The sequence below is a fragment of the Apis cerana genome, linkage group LG9 (genome assembly GCF_029169275.1).
Source record: "Apis cerana isolate GH-2021 linkage group LG9, AcerK_1.0, whole genome shotgun sequence".
Lineage (NCBI taxonomy): Eukaryota > Metazoa > Arthropoda > Insecta > Hymenoptera > Apidae > Apis > Apis cerana.
The window spans coordinates 3,888,970-3,909,714 of NC_083860.1; the positions used below are offsets into that span (position 1 = coordinate 3,888,970).

At 31.2% G+C, this 20,745-nt stretch overlaps 1 protein-coding gene across 20 annotated transcripts in view; it reads left to right on the forward strand.

Moving 5' to 3' along the window:
• LOC108000913 (peripheral plasma membrane protein CASK) overlaps nucleotides 1-20,745 on the forward strand; it is a 235,199-nt gene that overhangs the window by 40,832 nt on the left and 173,622 nt on the right. For 10 of the 20 annotated variants that reach the window (XM_062079503.1, XM_062079488.1, XM_062079494.1 and 7 more), the window contains exons 6-11: nucleotides 3,527-3,613; nucleotides 8,130-8,305; nucleotides 8,450-8,572; nucleotides 9,875-10,064; nucleotides 10,433-10,554; nucleotides 11,939-12,118. In XM_062079503.1, the coding sequence (XP_061935487.1) occupies nucleotides 3,527-3,613; nucleotides 8,130-8,305; nucleotides 8,450-8,572; nucleotides 9,875-10,064; nucleotides 10,433-10,554; nucleotides 11,939-12,118 (878 nt within the window). Of the gene's footprint in view, nucleotides 1-2,069; nucleotides 2,139-3,526; nucleotides 3,614-8,129; nucleotides 8,306-8,449; nucleotides 8,573-9,874; nucleotides 10,065-10,432; nucleotides 10,555-11,938; nucleotides 12,119-18,400; nucleotides 18,813-20,745 lie in introns of those variants that run through there. The other 10 variants (XM_062079490.1, XM_028668225.2, XM_028668220.2 and 7 more) reach the window with 3 other exon arrangements.

Here is a 20,745-nt window from a genome sequence, read left to right on the forward strand (position 1 = left end):
CCTCGTTCCCCTATTCCTGTCTGAATAGTGGCGGCTAAATTTATTTTCCATGCACCCGTGTTCTTTCCTAGTTTTTCCGCGTTGAGAACTGACTGAAACGCGGAAACAGATACCACGATACATTTTTCGTAGGAGATGTGGAGTATTGATCCGAGTTGTTTGCGAAAGAATGTTACGGAGGATCTAAAACAAGTATGTGCTGCGCCTCGTTGTAATTTTAAGCTGGGCGCGTTTCAATTCGAGGATCGAGTAGATGAGATTATCATTGAGGAAAGATTTTCTTCATAGGGCGTTGTGAATGAACAAATATTTAATATTCGAATAAAAGTTTTTTTCACTTTCTAAATTTTCTTTCTTTTAGATGATACTTTTGGGATTATTTAGAAAATGTTTAAGTTCTTTTTTCTAGTATATAAATATTGCAATAGTTGCGAGATAAAATTGTAGAATTAGGACAAAAGACTCAATTACTGTCACTTTAGGAACTTTGACTTTATTGCACATTTTTTTGTATTTACTTTCATAGCTGAGAGACAGAATAACAGAAGATAATAGAACAGATAGTTGTTACTTCTTGTGTAAAAATATATTAATATATTAATTTTATGATTTGGAAATAGAAGATTAATAAATGTTTGAATTTCGAAAAAAATAAAATTGGATCTTCTCACATTGTGAAGATTTGTTTTTTATTATTATTAAATATTATATATTTTAATTTAATTTAATTTAAAATATAACCATAATTTAATTAATTTAAAATATTGTCGTATTTAAATTATATTGAATTAAATATATTATTCAGTATAATTTATTTCATGGTATTTATAAAAAGTCACATTTTAACATCATGATTATATATTTTTATATAGTAATTAAAAAAAGATTATTTTTTTTATTATATAAATTATATTTTTATTTTTAATATTAATTGTACATATGAAATCACAAGTTTATTTATTTAAGATGTTGGTAATTTACTCTTTTATCGATTAAAATTAAAATTAACATTTCAAATTTTTTAAATAAATGTTTATTTTGAATTTCTAATAATTAGTCTAATTTTCTCACAGTTTTATTCGATAAATAGCAATAATTGAAAATCTAAAGGGAAGAATTCTTGGATTATTTATTATCGGAGAAAGTTGTCATGATTAAAGCAGATGTTAAATTTGTCGAAAGCTATATTTATTATGTAACTTTCCAACTTTCGGAACTAATTTAAGGTATCGAACAATAAGAAAAACACAAATATCAAAGAGAAAAGTAGCCTTAAAAGTGGAGCAGCAAACTTCGTATCTTCGAAAACTGGATCTTCTTGGATTCATGAGTTTCTAGATGAACTGCTTAACGAATTTGAGAAAGACGAAAGATGTTCCTTTTTTTCTTTCTTTTTTTTTTTTGGACAATAGTAGCCTACTTTTCTAACGCTAAAATTAATCTTCTTTCTAATTTCTATATTTATTATGCATTGTTTCAAATGGTATCAAAGCGAGTATGTTATTGAAATTTTTATTATCATATTATCGATTCAATATTAAAAAGGTTTTCTTATCTCTTTTTTTCGCTTTTCGTACACGAAACACGAGGCTTTGGTATTTTTCGCAATTAATTTTAGTTCCTTTGCAATTTTTATATTAGAAAATATGATGAAAGAATGTGTTAGTAGCATTCAAGAATTTTTATCGTATCATGTACCTCGTAATAATTATAACTATAAAACAGAACATGTTTATTTTATAAGCATAAAACGAATAGCAATGAAAAAACTAAAATATTTAACAAAAATAATTATCCAACGAAATCGATCGAAACAAAATTATATTCAATTCCAGTAATGAAAATTTCACATGGTGTACATTACAAATTTTCATCGCTTCGCTGTAGTAATGAAGCTTGAGAAACATTTTGCGCTATTATAGAATTTGCGTGTCAAAGTATTGTCCGCAATTTTGCTTGAAAACATTCCAAAATTTTATTATAGAAAATTTTGAATAGCTACGCGAGGAAAGAGCATCGTTTAAAATGATAAAATTTGATAATTTGAAATTTGGTTTGAATGAATACAGAGTATTACAACGAGTATCGGCAGTGTCTGAGCCCAAAGGGGCAGCTCTACTTGAAGGCCGACAACGAGGGTAAGCCTGACCTAACCTTTAATCATCACTTCCGCAGGAGCCTTGTATCATCATGCCATATGTATCACACACTCACATATACAAACACATATACCACACATGAACCACACATTATGCTACTATCTTAACCCGATCCGTGTGTCCCTCTCACATTACTGTACTTCTAGAAGCTGCTACTGCTTGCTTGCTTGCTTATTCGCGTCCAGATTTCGACCACGAGTCTGAAACTTCGATCTGAGAACAGTCTGAAAAACTGTCACCTTGTCATCGTGTGTTTTATCGAACCTTAACCCGACACGAATTCGAAATAAAGGAAAAATCCTTCGATCAGAGGATTTGTCACATTTGAAAAACATGATTACTCCCTTTCTTTCACTATTATTCGATGTGATTTTCGATGTAAATAATTATACAAATAATGTTACGTGGTTTTATACGAATAGACTCTAACGTGAGTTTTTTTTTTTTCAATACGAAGCTTTGTTTTTTGGAAAATTGGAAATTTTTGGAAAATTCTGTTCAAAAGTTTGGAATTAAATTAACATGTATGTGAGAGAAATGTAGAAGAATTAGAATTTCGGAAAAAGAAAATCATTTCAAGGAATTAGAATATCATTAGCCTAGAAAATTTTTTCGTTAAAAATCAAAGAAAATGAAAAATAAAAAATTAGCTAAATATTTAACACAAAAGGGAAAGGAGGATTCGATTCACATTTTTTAAAAACTAAGTTTCGTATCTAAAAATTATATTCTATATTCTATATTTTCAATTTCTTTGTTACAGTGCACTTGAGTTTAACTTGATTCCATTTCAATGTTCTCAATGTATCATAGATTCCATCTCTGTACCATTTATACATCCATATTTTTATTCAAATTTCGCGATAAATTTTTTAGTAGCAATTAATACAGTGACCCAATTTACCACTTTATTTATATATATATATATATATACATATAAATGTATATGTATACAAAATATGTATACATATAACAAGACACCACAGTATCCAAAGAAAGTCGTTCGAAAGCAAACGAGGAATGGCAAATTTATAGCCAATAATAACTAACTAAAGAAAGCATCCCTTTTTATCTCCAACGACCAAACGAGTCAACGAGGTTAACATTCAATTGGCCGGATAAAGACGCAACTATGTCAAAAAAAGGAATCGTTTAGAAAAATCCGTTTTCCACGACTCGATGCTCTGACCCGTACCAAACTCGATTCTTCGATACAATGACACAAACACAGGTCTGTCTTCCTCTACGAATAACGGCGATGACGATAAGGTCCTCCTCTTATCGTCGATGATGGCGGACGCCACCCAACCCGAAAATTACTCCGACGATAACGATCCTTGTCCTATTTGTCTGTGTTCTTTCGATAGGGCTGACGTCTCCGAGCTGCAATTTCCCTTTCGAGGACCTGACCGACGCCGAGGATTCGCTAGTGAGCGATACGGAGGAGAATATCGGTACTCGTATGCCTGCCACATCCGCATAATAACGAGAACCGGGGGTAGAAACGACGAGAAACGAATGAAAAAGAAAAAAAAAAGAAAAGTCTTTCGACTCTCCTTCGAAATATTCTCGAATCGTTCGTTCGAATACTAACACGTGCGCACAACCCTGATGGGTTTTAAAAGACTGTGTTCGATTTCTCTTGTGACGACGTCATATCGTTACAACTAACAGGGGATCGATTATAATCGTTCCTGGTTTTCGATGGTACGCATATTCGTTCTACCCCCGTCGTTCGATTATGTCAGCTTCAGAACAACACGTAGTGTCTGCGTAGACACTCCATTTGACCTACGTGCGGTAGTTTGTTCCTGTAAAGTCGTTGTGCAGGCCCGCGTAGTGACAAATACACTGTTGTGTCGTCGAGCTGCCTAATATCTCGAGAACAAGACAGAAAGACCTATTTTTATTTTTATTTTTATTTTTTTTTATTTTTTTCTTGTTTCTGTTCTCGTTACCTTGATTTGTTCCCCTACGTCGACGTGCCCCGTTTTGTAGAGTGTACGAATGAGTCAACTTCTGCTTCATCGTTATAGGGATTCTATGATTGAAGGGTTCATTACGATTTTCCTTGTCCATTTTTTATAATTAGAAATAGTATCAATAATCAGTAAGTTTTTATTTTTGACGATTAAAGAAGAGAAGAAGATTATTTATCAAATTAATGTATACGTATAAAACTCTTTTTCGTTCGTTATGAGTAAGTATTGTATTGGCACGTATTCATAAAAAGATAAATAAATTTTGATGATTTTTATATTTTTAATCGTCATTCCTTTTAGTACGTAATAAACTCTTCAATGTTTTTCTTGTTTAGTCTGATTGCGTTCAGAAATTGCCCGATTGTTGGGCTTGTTTGTGTCGTCATTGTTCGTAGCGGTAGACTAGCCTGTCTCTATGTGTCTGCCTATATATGTATGCCTTTGTGTTTGTCTTATCGTTTGTTATCTGTGGTGTCGTGTACATCATCAATATTTTTCCATCTGTTTAAAAAAAAAATAATATCATGCAAGTGAACAGTCGAACGTAAGTGTTTAAACATGAATGTGTGTTTTACACATACATACATCATTGCAATTATATATCATCATGATAATGATTTTTCATTTGAAGATTATTGAAAATATTATTTCTATAGGTATCATATATTTTAAAATGTAATCTTCTTTTATATCATATGATCATTAAATTATACGTAAATGAGGAAAAATAAATTTTATAAAAAATAAATTCGTATTCGCAGAAAATATTTCTCTTCGAAATCGACGTGCATATCTAGATTTATTCCACTCGATTCGAACGGGCAAAAGCAAATTTTAATTAACTTCTCTCGAAATCGATGATAAATTAAATTAAAAAAAAATGAAAAAAATTAAAAAGAGGAGGGGAAAAAAGAAATGAGTAAGCAATGTCAAGTACGTGACAGTATAGTTTTTTCAAGATTTCAATCGGTGAGAATCGGATTGAGCGAACATAGCAATGCGTTAAAATGATTGGTGCGTATCAGCTTTCGTTCGTGATCAAAATTTTAAACAGCAGATCGGAAGAGAGGATTAAAGATGAGATTTGCGAATGTCATAAAATCACGATCCTATAAATTATACATCAGATTTGAATTTTGATGTCAATTTAAATCAAAATAAAATTATCTATATTGTTTATTCGATCCGTTATCCCTCAGCGTGGATTAAAATAAAATATTGCTCTATCTTTTTTTTTTTTTTATTATTATATTTCCATGAAAAAGCAATGGTAAAAAATTCACGTTCAACTACTGCACAGTTTTATGATCGCGTAATTTTGTAATCCATTTTGCTCGCATTTATTACGTATATTCGCTAAAGTTTAATGCACCAACATCGACCACGTGGAAATGGTTTATGGTGAGTGGTCATATTTGTTACGTACATCCACGAAGCGACTTATGTTATGCATAATGCAATTTATAAATTAAGAAGGCAAGATGCATTTATTGAACAATTATTGTTAATAGATTTAATTCACTATTAATGATAATTATTTCTTTCCATAAATATTCACAGAATTCATAAAAAAAGAAACACTATTATTTGTTATTGTATATATACACGCATTATATTTTACGATATTATTAACAATTCGCATAATTTTTTCATTCATGTTTGATATCGACAGCTTCGTATTGCGAATATTATTATATTTTTTTCAGCATCATTTTTTTGAAATTTTATATTCTGTCTTATTATCTCCATCTCATTGCACAGATTCATCTTTGTAATCTTGTTAATGTATGTAGTTTGATGTATTCCCCTTATACGTCTTTTTTTTCATGTTTTACGCTATATGTATTTCACACTCTCTCTATGTATTATAATTTTGACCTAGTTTCATGCATTTTCGTATATAATTCCGGTTGGTGCAAATTCGAGAGAGATGGACGGAATCTTCTTTATCTAATATATATGCTAATTTGCTACTTATTTTACTCCCTTACGTAAACAACATTTATCTTTCACTAAAGGAGTTTTGTAAGTAGTATATTATGATTTGTTCATTCATTCGATATTGTCAAATTTATATAATATCCGAAACATTGCAATTAAACAAATATTTTTGTACAGTTTATACAAATAAAAATTAAATGTTTAATTATATATATATATTTCGCTTATGTAAAAATTAATTGTATTTATTTTCATGTTTTTATATTTAAATGAATGTGTTATATTTATACAGGTACATCTATTGCTATTTTTCAAAGGATTTTTCATCATGAAACAGAAACCTAATTATCTAGATATTAAAATTACTAAAAATATAATTGTATTTGTTGCAAGAAAGTTATTGCATATATTTTTGAAAAATTTTAGAAATTTGTGGATCGTATTACATCTTATTTACATTAAATTTTGAATCATTTTTTTTAACTATAATTAAAAAAATGAATTTTATCAACTAATTAAATAGCTCATTTTCACTATAAATTAAATTAGGCAGAGATATTTAAATGATATTATTACAAAGCATTAATAAAATCAAGAATTTATTAATAATATTATGAAAATTTTTTTAAAATTCTTGCTTTTATTTATATACTCAAATTCTGCCATTAGCTGGAAAATTTTCATACTTATAAAATCTTAAAATCTTTAAGTTTCAATAGAAAAGATGATTGGGTATTCTGTTTCACTCGTTGAACGTATGTAAAACATTATGACAATTAAACAAACTTTTGCAATAAATAAATTCCGCGTGTATCTACTATTTCCGCTTTGTTTGCTTTGACAATCGCGTACGCTATCGTTCACGTTTCTCTAAATTCATTTGTTCAATATCCTTTCTTTATCCAGCTTTTCTGCCTCGTTTTTGCAACCTCCAGCTAGATGTTATTTATACATTTGATTAGCACGCTACAATTTGCAAAACATTGCATACTGTGCTCGTACAAGTGTGCCTAGATGCGGCAATGCGTTATTCTCTTCTCACCGAATGTTTCATTTGTTTCGCATTTGAATATAATACATATTCGTCTGTTGGTATTACGTACATATCCAGTTGGTCCAGTCGATCTAGCATTCACGAGATAACGAGCGGTTCTATCTCTTTCTTTACGAGTTTTCGATCGTTAACGCGATGAGATTCATCGGAAGATTTTAAATTATTCGGAATACAGATTACCCGCATTTTATTCCCTTACTTCCGCCCCATGACCGCGTTAGTTTTATCAAAAAATTATTTTTTACAATAAAAATCCACGATCAATGTTGATCGTTTAAGATGTATATGTTGAAGATACTAGAAATACGATGGCTGGATCGAAACTCATATTCATAAATCCAAACTATTTAAATCTTTGTCTTTATTTATGTATATATGTTCATTTTTATTATCCGATTTGAATTGCTAAGAATAGAAAGAGAATTCTATTGTTAAATTCTTCGTTGAAAAAGCTTTAAATCTTCTAAATCTTTATCTAATCCTTTGTATAGAGTCCGATTTGCTCAAGGATCAAGAAAAAATTTCGTTGTTAAATTTCTTTCTGAAGCAAGTCCGCGTTGAAGAATTTTAAATTAAAATTAACCTTCGAATTTTTTTCAAAGGTTTTTAGGAGAAAAATTAATCCGGAACAAAGTTGCCACCCGAAGGATTAATTAATAAAGTCTACCCGAATCAAAAATGACCCAGCCATCGATCCTTGCCTTGATCGATCGCGAAAAAAAAAATTTCATCGGGAACGCGATAGAAAAACTTATTAGAGTACTTGTGTTTACCCGCGTGATCGTAAATAGCATCGAGGCGAGAATTTTGCTTATATGGATCAAACTTTCAATTTGGAACTTAACGACGAAGTTTCGACCCGGGTATGAAAGTTTTCACGAAACGTGTAACGATCGACTGCGAACTTTCGAAGCAATCACTGCCCCAGCTCGCTTCCATCATGCCGAATAAACCGTGTTTTACATGATTCTAAAGATGTTCTCGGTCGTGCAGGTCGTGTTGGGTGTCCACACTTCATGGCGCCGGAAGTGATCCAACGGAGACAGTACGGGAAGCCTGGTGACGTCTGGTCAGCCGGAGTACTACTTCATGTCCTATTAACTGGTACACTTCCATTCGTCGGCTCTCGAGATAGACTGCGAGAAGCAATTTGCAGAGGACGAGTACAGGTAGAAATTGATTAAACGTAATACTTTCTCTTATTTTAGAGAGAAGAAAGATGACGATATATCTTTGCATACTTTAATATAACGTTTACACGACATTGTGCACCAACAATGAAACTATTCATGAGATAATCGTAAAACTTGCAGATGGAGACACCATTGTGGGACAATATTAGTGAACCGGCCAAGGATCTCATACAAAGAATGCTCACAACGGATGTAAATCATAGGATTACCATACAAGAAGTGCTGAATCACAAGTGGCTTAGAGTAAGTTAGGTTTGATTGAATCAGAAGCAATGGGAGGATTTTTTTTTTTAGTCATGTTCAAAAGATTATGTTGATTGTTAAATGACCTTTTTTAATACTTGAAAAATACGTGTAAAGTTTTCGAGCATGAGCTTGAAAATGAAATCATCGATATGGACGAGTTTTATAGATGGAGCTTTTCATCTAGATTCATTTTTACGAAAGAAAGAAAGAAAAACATTGTAACGTGAAAAGTTGATAATTGTTTTTAAGGAGAGGAAATAATCTTCGTGTATAAAAAAATATAAAAAATGATTGAAATAATGGAACTTTTATTTCGCGAAAGTGTAACGAAGTACAAACGATTATTCCCGACAACACGTGTATTCGTGTTTAACAATTTCTATTTAATAGATGCTCGGAGCGTATCTGCCTTCTTTTTATATCGTATCAGCTTTTCGATAAACGGCCTCATTTTCTGTTATTATATCCGGTGAATGTACGTTGCGCATGTGCACGGCATATGGTGTAATAAAGTAAGAATATACCTATATGACACGACAGTTAGCCAGTGACCTAAGGTAGCGAAGCTTGGAGTCACCCCATATATCGATGCAATACACGTGCAACTGGGCTATCGATCGCTATAGCAGGGGCAAAGTTCCACCGGTTAATGAAAATAACTGTAGCAGTGTATATTTTTCTCTGTGCCAGTTACAGTTTTTTGAACGTGACTGCACACTCGCTCAAGTTCTAAGAACTTCATAGAAAACGAGCGTAATTATCGTCCCTTTTTCTTTTAATAAGAAATTTCCCGATAGGTTTTTTCGAAACAAATATTGGACACTCCTTGTTCGAACGTGTAGATCGCTTGGCTGTCGGTATACAAATCCATTTGTTCGTATTATCCGTTTATTTCATTTCAGACAAAGAATATTAATTTCTTTTTAAATAGACGTATTTGTTAATTAAATTTTTTCAGAATATTATAATTTATAATCATTGAAGTTAATGAAAAATCACTGTATTTTATTTTAATTAAACGAATATTAATCTCTTTTTATTTGATATATATATATGTTAACTAAGTAGAGAATATTGTATGATATGATAGTTTATTGCTGAACACGAGAATTTCATACGTTTATGGGGTCTGAAATTAATGAGAAATAATTAATATCAGATGTACGTTCGATGCTCTAATTTCAGTAGTTATTTTCTCTGGATGATTTATCACATATGGGGATATATTTATAATATTACTGTTCGTATTTTAATGATTATATTAATGTTACATAATTCTTAAATAAATTATATTTGTAGGATCGTGATAAGGGTGTGGCCAGAATACATTTAGCTGAAACTATAGAAGAGCTTAAGAAATTTAATGCTAGACGAAAATTGAAAGATGCTGTGAAAGCGGCGATTTCGTCTTCCAAATGGCACATCCCGTATTCGGAAATTAACGGTGACAGCTTTTTCGATATAGGAGATGATGAAGTCATAACCACAGGTATAATTATTTGTAATATCTATGTATATTGTATAGCCATAATTATAAACAAAGGATAAAATGCAATTTAGAATTTGATTTTCAAATAAAATTATATAAATCAAAAAAGTAAGTGCTATTATATAAGTTTTTTAGCATTTTAAATATTATTCTGTATTTTATTCATATTTTTACCATATTTTATTACTATTTTATATTACTTTTAATTTATTTAAAATTATAAACAATTTATGGTTAATTATCAGTTAATTATTAAGTCATGATTATTTCCAATAATAATTAAACGATTGATTAATTGCAAATTTGATTATTTTTTTAATTATATTTATTATTATAGTATACATTCTAAAATTGTAATTATTTTTCAGGTGCTCTAGCTGAAATTATAGACTCTCTCGATGATATTGAAGTACTTCAAGAGAGTGGAAGACTGACGCGTGCCGAGATACTTAATGCAGTTGATGATTATCGTCTTCGAGCTATTTTAGAGGTACGATTACATTTAAGATATCGTAAAACAGTTTTAAATCTCATATCAATAAATTTCATATTTCGTAATTCTAAAATACAGTTTCCAGTTCTTTAAATATGTTATTAATATAAATTCAAATATATGTATAGCATCAAGAATTTGTAAAATAATTATAATTACAAAATTTAGACAAGTTTCTAAAAAAAATATATCTTCGTCATATAGATCTCTATCTTATCTGCTTACTTACTGTATATCGATAATATAACGAAGATAATAATAATTCGTTTGAAATCGATTATTAAGATTAGATATTAACGTTATTTAATTTGTGCACACTAACGATATATAATTTTTGTTAATTTTTTTTTATAATTATTTTAATTTTTATTATACTTATCATTAACCCTTTTACTTTACTAGCATACGGTAATAGTTCTTATTCGTGGCGCCACTGTTGATTTCTATTGATTTCAAGGTCATTCCATGCTCCACTGTTTCGTTCCACAGTTTCAACCCTTTATCGTGTTTATATCCCGAGGGAAGAGGTACGCGCCCTCATTTTATTCGGGAATAGGGCGCAAGCGCTTGATCCTTGATTATCAAGATGGCTGACGTGCTGGTCTGATAAACAAAATGCTATACAGGATCGCAAAATCGTCACAATTCATTTTCCAATAGATAAATGTGTATGTGTATCTCGTTATATAAAGACATATGAGATCAATAATTTATTTGTTAGAATTAGGAATATCGTAAACAAAAAGATGCGGCTTTGTCAATTAATGTTCATCGGTGAAGTCGAATTGGCCGGTGATCTCCTCGAAATTGCCTATCTCTTGGTAAGTAAATCGATTTCGAAACAAAATGTGGGTAATTATCTCGGCGTTGATTTTGTCTTTTTCTTTCGTCGGTAATGTAAACAATACCATCGTTCCATTCGTCACACATGATCTTTCGCTGCACCGCGACGTGATAGGACATCTGAAGGCTTCATGATGAACTAACCTGTTTTCCCGCGAATACGATTAGTACATGGCTGGTAGGCTTAATAAACGGATGTGTGGAAATTAATACGTGATTTATTTCAAGTTTATTCAACCATTTGGATGAAACTGGATTTCGAATTTGTTTTAGTATTATTGTGTTTAAGTTATCTATGTAAGTATTTTAACCTATTAATAACTCTATTGACTATTATAATTTATATATGAATATGGAAACTGTATTGCAAATATACGAAATGAAGTTATCACATATATTTTTCACACACAATATACAAAAGAGTATATTGACATGAGTACATAACCAAAGCTATTGGATTTAATGAATTTGAAATATCTTTATAGTTTTAGTCGTGGAAATATTCAATACAAGGATTAACGTAGTTGTTCTTATTCAGCTTTACGATAGGATTTCGACTCGAGTTCCAACGCCATGTCGAGCGCCACAGACAGACGCTGTTCAGCGTGCGCGAGAGGTCGAAGAACTTCTTCGAGAAATAGAGCATTCAGCGATACGAAACATCGATAGGGCGGATCTTCGGGAACTCCATGAACTTTTGGTCCAGCCACACATGAGGGTAAGTCTTCGAATAATTCATTCAAATGCTATCGATACGATTCTGGCGCGAAATGGATAATGAATATAACATATACGTATAAAACCATATATAATAGTGTGGTTATGAACCGAAGATTAATATTTGAAACTTTATATAATCAAAATTTTATTTTAGCAACATATATGTATATATTAATAATATAGTAAAATAATATAGCATAAGTAATATTATATAAAATTATGTAATATTATATTATATAATTATTACTATATAGTTAGTATATACTATATTGCTAAGTAATACTATTATTCTATAATTAATATAGTTATTATATAAGTTATAAATAATGAAATAAGGATACAAAGGAAATTTGAAGGAATGTATTACAAGTATATATTAGAAATTACGGAGTAATTAAATTAAATCAAATAAAAGATTTTAGAACAGGAAAGATATAATTTAAAAAATTAATTTTAAAACTGTAATTCTAATAACTAAAAAGTAAAAAGTATTTGAAGATTATGTATAATGTAAATTTCACTGATATATTTTTTATTAAATTACAAATTGAACTTTATAGAAAAAATATTACTAATTAATATTAATATCAAAAAGTTCTCTTTTTTTTTTATAGAAATTCTATTTCGCATTAATTATATAAAAAAAAATTTTGACTATTCCAAATTCTTTCTTTGGAAACATTGAGGATATAAAGATATGAATTAACTTCAAACATTCAGAATTACTCATTATTTAATATTGTATAAAATTTCATTATAATAAAATATTTACTATAACATAAAATTATTCAAGTTAATTCAACCATGTAATACAACAAATATAACATTCAGTTATGAGATTTTTTAACACGTCGATTAAAACTATCATCGCCATGGAATCAATTCGTACTTACAATATATCCTCTCCTCGAAATTTGCCTAACTACTTAATAAAATATCTTTCACATGATCACAATCTTCGAGCATCTGTATTTCCATTTCAAAATTCAAACAAAATACGCTATACAATTTATTACAAAGACAGAATTAAAATCGCTTTACGAATGAACCAAGAAATTAATACATTCCTTCGAAAATTGACAAATTGCACATTGTTCTCGTAATCTTCAGACACATATTTTCATTTCGAAATTGAAACAAAGCACACTGGCACAAAAAGATCGTATGATTGCGAAAAATAGGTCGACGAATTGGTAATCGTTACAATACCGTTCCCTTTCTTCCCTAGTCTCGCGTTTTTGAAGGTGTCAATGCGAAGGGGTCTCGCGACGTACTCGCAATTACATCGTTCCCTCTTTTCCGCCGTGGCACTCGTCGCTGGTGGTAGTGTATTTGCCGCGGTGTTTGACATTGCCTGCGATACACCGTAAATAGGGCACAGAAATGTAGGTCGATCGTTAAAATTCTCATTTAAAAATCCCGTAGCTGTAGCGTGAGGAACACGTAAAGAGGGGAGAAAGATTGCAGGAAAGAGCAGGACAAATATGGAGAAAGAAGGAAGAAAAGACAAATAGGGCCGGACTAAAAGAACGATAGGATGATGTTACCGTGAAAAGGACGGGTTCTGATGCGCGAATGGATTTGCGTGCCCATCCTGAGTGCTGACTTATTAATTTTTTCCATTCAGCCTGATTGCTAGACATTCATTGTTCCACGTCTTGTTTTTTTTTTGATAAATTACGTTGTCTGATTCTGGCTTGATTAGAGTTATAAAAACGTATCATTCGCCTTTCATGTTGGCATTTCAATTTGTTGGAGAAAGATTCATTATTTTTATTTTGATGATATTAATTGATTTTAAGATTTAATTTATAATTAGATAAAAAATTTATTCTCTTTTCAAAAATGTATAAATGAAAAAAAAAATTAAAATATACATCTATATCGTTTAAAGTAAAAATTTTAATATTTTTATAAAAAAGATTATATCAAAATTAATTATTCTTAGGTATAGAATATCATATAAAATGCAAATTTTACGTAAATTATCTTAATACAATATAATATGCAAAAGAAACTGAAGATTTTTCTGGCTTATGTGTATTTTTCTATAATTTTAATTCAAAATTTAAATAACTTAAATAACTTTTATTTTATATAAAATAGTTTTGAAATTTTAATTAATACAATATCATACAAAGTGAAAAAAATTTTCTTTAAATTTTATTATACCTAGAAATGAGACTAAGCGAAGTTTGTAGTTTAAAAAATATTCAACATGTTTGGACTCAAGATTTTTGAGAAGTGCTCGTACGAGGGAAGTGCATGTTAAAAGATACGAATAATGGACCTTTGCCAGAGTCGTATTAACGCTCTCTGTTAGTTTCAAAATGTCCAGAGTGAAACTACAGTTCTAGAAATGATAAAGTACAACTAGCGTTCAAGCGTTCAAGAGTCACGATACGAGTTTCAATGTGATTTCGCTAACATGGAAACGAACCGAGTTTCATATATCTGTCGTAGTAAAAAAAGGATTCACTTTATGCGAGAGTTTGTTGGTCGTTTTCATATCATCAAATTTTTTTTTATTATACTCTCTCAGTTTTACTATTTTAGAGTTTTTCATTTATATTGAATATATTATTTATTTTTAAAAATCATTTTTTATCTCTATATTTGAGTATCTATATTTTGCTTTTCAATTCGAAATAATTATTTTTCCCCTGTAAAATGTAAAAATTAAGGGAAGGGAAAATATTGAAATAAATTTTCATAGTGAAAACGATCTATAACAAATTTTAATTATGTTGAGTCTAAAGTTGTGATTTCATTTAATTTAGATATAATTGGTCATAAAAGTATTTAATTTATATTCGATTTATCTCATAGAAAATTATATTTCAATAAAAGAATACAATTCTTTTGTATATACATGTATATGCATGTATACATATAGTACATGACATTTTAATTACAAATACTTCAATTTTTATATTCTTTTTATTGACATACGAAAAATAGGCATTGAAAAACATAATGATATCTAATATCAAATGTATTGATTTCCAACACAATTTTTTTGAAAGATTAAAATTCTATACATTAATTTATATTTGGCTGATATAAAAGAATTATCGAAATTATGCTAAAATATATTATATTTTTAAAATAAAATTTCTTTTACTTTAATAATTGAAATAACAATTTGGTTAAAAATTTTCAAAAGTATACATGAAATGTATACTTTTCGTTGAAAAAGTAAAAGATACATAAATTATAAATTATATAAAAAATATCCAATACATACAAAGGATTATCAATATATATGTAATATATTTTTAATATATCATAAACAAATATTCCAAATATTATATTTCTAAAATAAAATTTTTTTCCTTTGATACAAAATATAAGATGCATCCAAAAGTAATATAGCATCCAGTTGACAATTTTGAAAAAAGGATACACGAGATAGCGTCTTTCAAAGCGTCATGTGAACTATACGTACATATGTATACACATACATAAAGAATCTTCAGAAATATCGTCAGAATAGGTATTTGCACGCGAGATATCTCATTCTTGGATAAAGAGGAGTTAATGTTGCATCATCGAATAGGTTCACCGACTCACTGGCATAGGTCTCGTTTTAGAAGCAATACTTCAAAGAAAATGTTTGTCAACAGCTTTCTAAACTGTTGCATCAGACGTGATCTGAATGTTCAATAGTGTTTACAATCGATCAATCGCATCCAAGACTATTCAGACAGAGAATGGTAGAGAAGTTTGGTAAGAAATCTAAATCCTGGTTTCTTGTTTGCTGGCTGTTCGTTCGAAGAAAACGAACATTGCGGATTCAAAGCGTATATTTCGGTAAACAGTGGCGTATAAATATTCGCGTTTTTAATATTAAATCGAGTTCGAGATGGTATGGAGTGACAGGATAACAGAAATAGAACAGGTGGTTAGTTATTCCGATCTTTCGGTTGTCTAGCCATCGAAATAACTACGAATGCGACATGCAGTTTATTACCGTAACGAACATATAGCTTGTTGGTTAGGTAAATATTTATAGATGTATCGATTAAATAATTAAGATTGTTAAAATAGTTTTTAGTGGGTCATATCCATTGTGGTTGAAATATTTGTGAATTGATTTTGTTTTTTTTGGTTAATATTTTTAAATACATTTAAATAAGTTATATTTAAATGTACAACTATATTATAATAAATTGTAATGAAATTGTATAGAAATTGTATATACTGTTAGTTAAAAAATTATCGAACTACATGAGATATATTTTATGAAAGAATTTATTATTTTTTGTTTAATTGTTTGTAAGGATACATGATAAAAACAATCTTTAATTTCAATTATTAGATATAAATAGTTTTTCTTTTTAAATATAACAATTATAATGAAATATCTCCTTAAAAAAATACATTTATTGAAAAAAATTTAATATTAAATATTTTTTTACTACTAGAATAATTTAATATAGTCTACGATAATAAACTTTCCCTTTTATTATTCTCGTTTTTATCATCAATTTAATTTTTAAAATTTTTGTTAAAATGAAACAATACGATCCTTTTAAAAACATCGTGATATATCAAAGCAATTTGTTGCTCTTTTATTTAGTAGGATAACTGTGATTGGCTATTTCGGACTTGTGTACACGTACTATCTATTCAAATGGTTTATACATAGATAAAGATTCAAAAAGCTCGAGGATTGATCAATTAGCTCCTGTTATATTTTCCCTTGTACGTTTTGATTCCTACTATTTTTTAACGTTCAATGCATTAGTTCGTTAGTATGCATCCAGGTCAACTACAAACTTCAATCAAAGTAGAAAAGATCAATCACGTTCGATTTCATGCTAACGCAGTTAATCTATTATACATTTATTAGACGGAATAAATTTTATTAATACAATTCTTCGAGTTATTTATATACAAAAATTATGTAATATTATGTAAATATGTAAATATATTAGTAAAAAAAGATGAAGATTGAAAGTATCGTGCTTCATCTTTGATATTTCAAAATATAAAGTAAAATTGTTTCATTTTTTATTTCTGAAATTCTTAATATTCAAGTTTTTCTATTAATTTAAAAAAAAAAAGAAAATTTAATTCCAAAATACATTTTAAATAGAATTTATATTTCATCAGTGTCAAGTGTAGATATATTTCCTATGCAAGGAATTTCCAATCTCCCTTTAAGTGTAGAATCTTATATCACTTTTAATGAAGAAAAGTATTATATTGTATTCATGCCTATCCAAATGATAATATAATATTGATTATTTTAATCTTCTTTCAAAAATCAAATTTTTTAATTAGAGGCAAAAGCCTCTAATTCTTAACTAAAGATCAATATTTGAAATAGAATAGCATATTTTTCAATTTATCATTGTCATTATTGTCTATTTTATATTATCTCATTTTCTGTCATGTATATGTATATATCAACTCAACCAATAATAAAAATAGCTGTGAGCAGAAGTGTCTTACACTATAGTTCATGATGATTTTGCCTAACCTTTTCTCATCTCTATACAATATCCATGCACAATACATACATTTCCAATATGATACTTGAAGTATAATGTCGAAACGTGGGCGTAAAAAGTACTCTTAAAGTTGGGTCACGATTGATTCATGTTACATCTTTCAGTAGCACGAGAACGATGGTCCAGACTCTCCAAACCAATTCACAATTGTTGGCAGAGGTTGCTACTTTTTCTATTCTATTTTTGGAACAAAGAACTGGAAAATTTCCTTTCCAAAATACATTCTATACATTTCTCTTCTACAAATACAAATATTTTTTTTTTTACAAAATTTGTATTTTTTAGACTCAAGTTTAGATCCATGCACATTATAATGCATTTCTTATATTTCATCAATTATACAAAAACCTTATACATTACACTTCCATTATGTTCTCAAGATCATCATAACAATTCCATCCTCTTTCTCTCACGTATCTATCAATGATGTTCCATTCCACGACTACACATCCAACACGATACCAGGTAAAAAAGCATCCTTAAACTCCACGAGCCACGATTGATTCACGTTACATGTTTCAGTACCGCGAAGAGAACGATAAACTGGTCCTCTAAGCCAATCGGCAGCTGGTGCTGCGAAAACGTCGGTTCCTCGAACGCGGGGGTTGCTGGTCGTGTCGCGCCGTTAGTAGACCAGGGTTGGACGGAGGGTGAGACGGAGCTAGGGCAAGAGCTGAGGTGAGGGTGGGGGTTGCTCGTGGGGAGGAAGGGGAGGGTTGCCGGCCGAGGGTGGTGGGCGTTCAAGCTACGAAAGCTAGTATGTCGCAGAACGTAGATCGCGAGCGACGCGTTCCGCTTCCCCTTTCGTTCACGGCTTTCGTCCACGACCAAGCGTCCCCTGGGGGTCGATCGCGTTGCCGAAAACACGTGGAGATGATCACGGTTCGGTGACAGTTCGCGTGCGACCAGTTCGGTGCACAGTCGTACCTCCACCCGGCGAAACGTGCCGCGAAACATCCATAACCGTTCGTGGACCGATCGTTTTACGACAACGTTTTCTCGGGATGTGCCTGTAAACAGCCGGCAGTTCCATACTGGAGCTCGACACGACCTCTCGCGAGCGTGACGTATTTCCACCTGCCGTTCCAATATTGTGCTTTATCGGTTGGTGATCGAGACACGGCGTGTCTCACAGATGGAAGTGTGTTGTTCGGCCGGAGTTTCGTGATTCCGGTATGCTTTTACCTGCGACACGACACGGGAGAGGATCCATCTGCCACGGGGGAGGGATATGTCCCATTGACCCACGTTACCTTTCCATTATCCGCTTTTCCCGGTCATTCACGAGTTGTCCATCTCGAGCTCGAACCGCTGGGTTGCAGGCTGGTGGCCTGTTTCAGCTCGATGATGCTACTCGTCGACTGTGCTTGTTATTCTTGTTCGTGTAAATTGTTTCCTTGGGCTAAGTATTTTCTTAATTAGTAGAAAACAAATTTGAGAAGCGAGGAATTATACATGGAATTTATTTAGATTCGTTTAGATATTTCGATGGAGAATTTTTTTTTTTTAATTTAAAAAACATAAATAGGAGAACATAGAAGGAATTTATTTAGAAGACTTTTTTAGAGAAATTTGAATTGTACGTGTTTGCGATTTGTTATTTTTACAAGTATAATTACGTAAATAAGGGATTGGGAATTCATTTTTAGAGATTTTGCTATTTGCATTGGTCATATATCTATTTCACGTGGGTATATCTAATTTCGAGAAGTATCTGCAAATATCTCTTTTCGCGGGGTATCTGTCTGTTTCAATCTGGTCTGGGATAAAATAGAGGGAAGCATTCGACGTATCGGTCAGATCTTTCGAGTCTATGAAAAGCTGGATCGCGTTTCGTGCGCGTGTGAAAGAATCTCGTGTGGTGTTGGAGGGCGTTGATCTCGCGGGCGGTCACCGCGTGGAAAAAGCCGTCGAATGTCTTCGCCGTGAATAGAGTATACGCTTCTTATGTAAGCTTAACCAATGGATACAAAAGAGTGATGTTGGACTGTAATATTCTCGAGTATCGCTTTGCACAGTAGGATGACGTAAATATTGGCTGGTCCGGATGAAAACAGAAGCGGATGATTAGGCAGGGGACACGTTAATGCACCACCGGTGGTATTTTAGGATCTCGACAGAGTTTTCGAAAGACCTTTATCCCGACGAAGTCTACTAATTTCTCTTTTAGATCGCCTCGAGAAACTTTGTAATTTTTTTTTTTTTATTATTATTTTATATTCTTCGATTCTTCAAAATAAAAATCTTCCCTATTTATCTATTTTAAAAGATATATCGCAACATACGAAGTTCTTTTTAATTAAAATTGTAAAACGTGTATATTTCGTTTGGTAGAAAGTTTAATTTATTTGTTCCAAAAATTAGAAAACGAAATTTTAATCGATAGGAACGGTATTATAAATACGAGGCTGTACATTATAACGATTCATTCTTTCAGAGAATATTCGATTCGTTAACGAGATTGCACGAATATAATCTGTCCCAGAATAAAATTACCTACTCGCATCCTGCCACGAAATAAACCTATCGATATTTCGTTAAGCGGCGCGCTGTGAGCGCTAATGAATTTAGTCTTGATTGACCGAAAACCAATAATTTCGCGGGTTCCCCCCCCCCGATAACTTAACCACCGTTCTCCGATCGGTGCGGTAGATTCCTCCGATTGCAACCGTATTTCACTTCGTATCCCATTCCATCGTCATAATCGGTTCATCTTGCCAGCCCAGAAGTGGCTCTCCCTCCCTATCACACGATCTTTGCCCCCGGCCGACCCTTACACGTCTCCGTTCAACGACGTTGAATCTCGTATCGTGGACAGGTTGTCTGACTCAGCTGTTAAGAAAACAGGCCTCGATGAAAACTCGGTATCCGTGATCCGAGAGGATAGATATACGTATTTATAAAAATATGGAGCACCTTTGGAACGATAGATTCCAGAGACATCAAAACGATGAAAAAGTAGAATAGAATAGAGAATAGAATTTGTCTCGCTTTGTCTAATAGAATTTATTAAAATTCTTCATAACTCAATCAAATTTTATGAGACTTGCGTGTAATATAAATTTTTTTCGTTTCGTTTCGAATTCATTCTTCAAAGATCTAAACA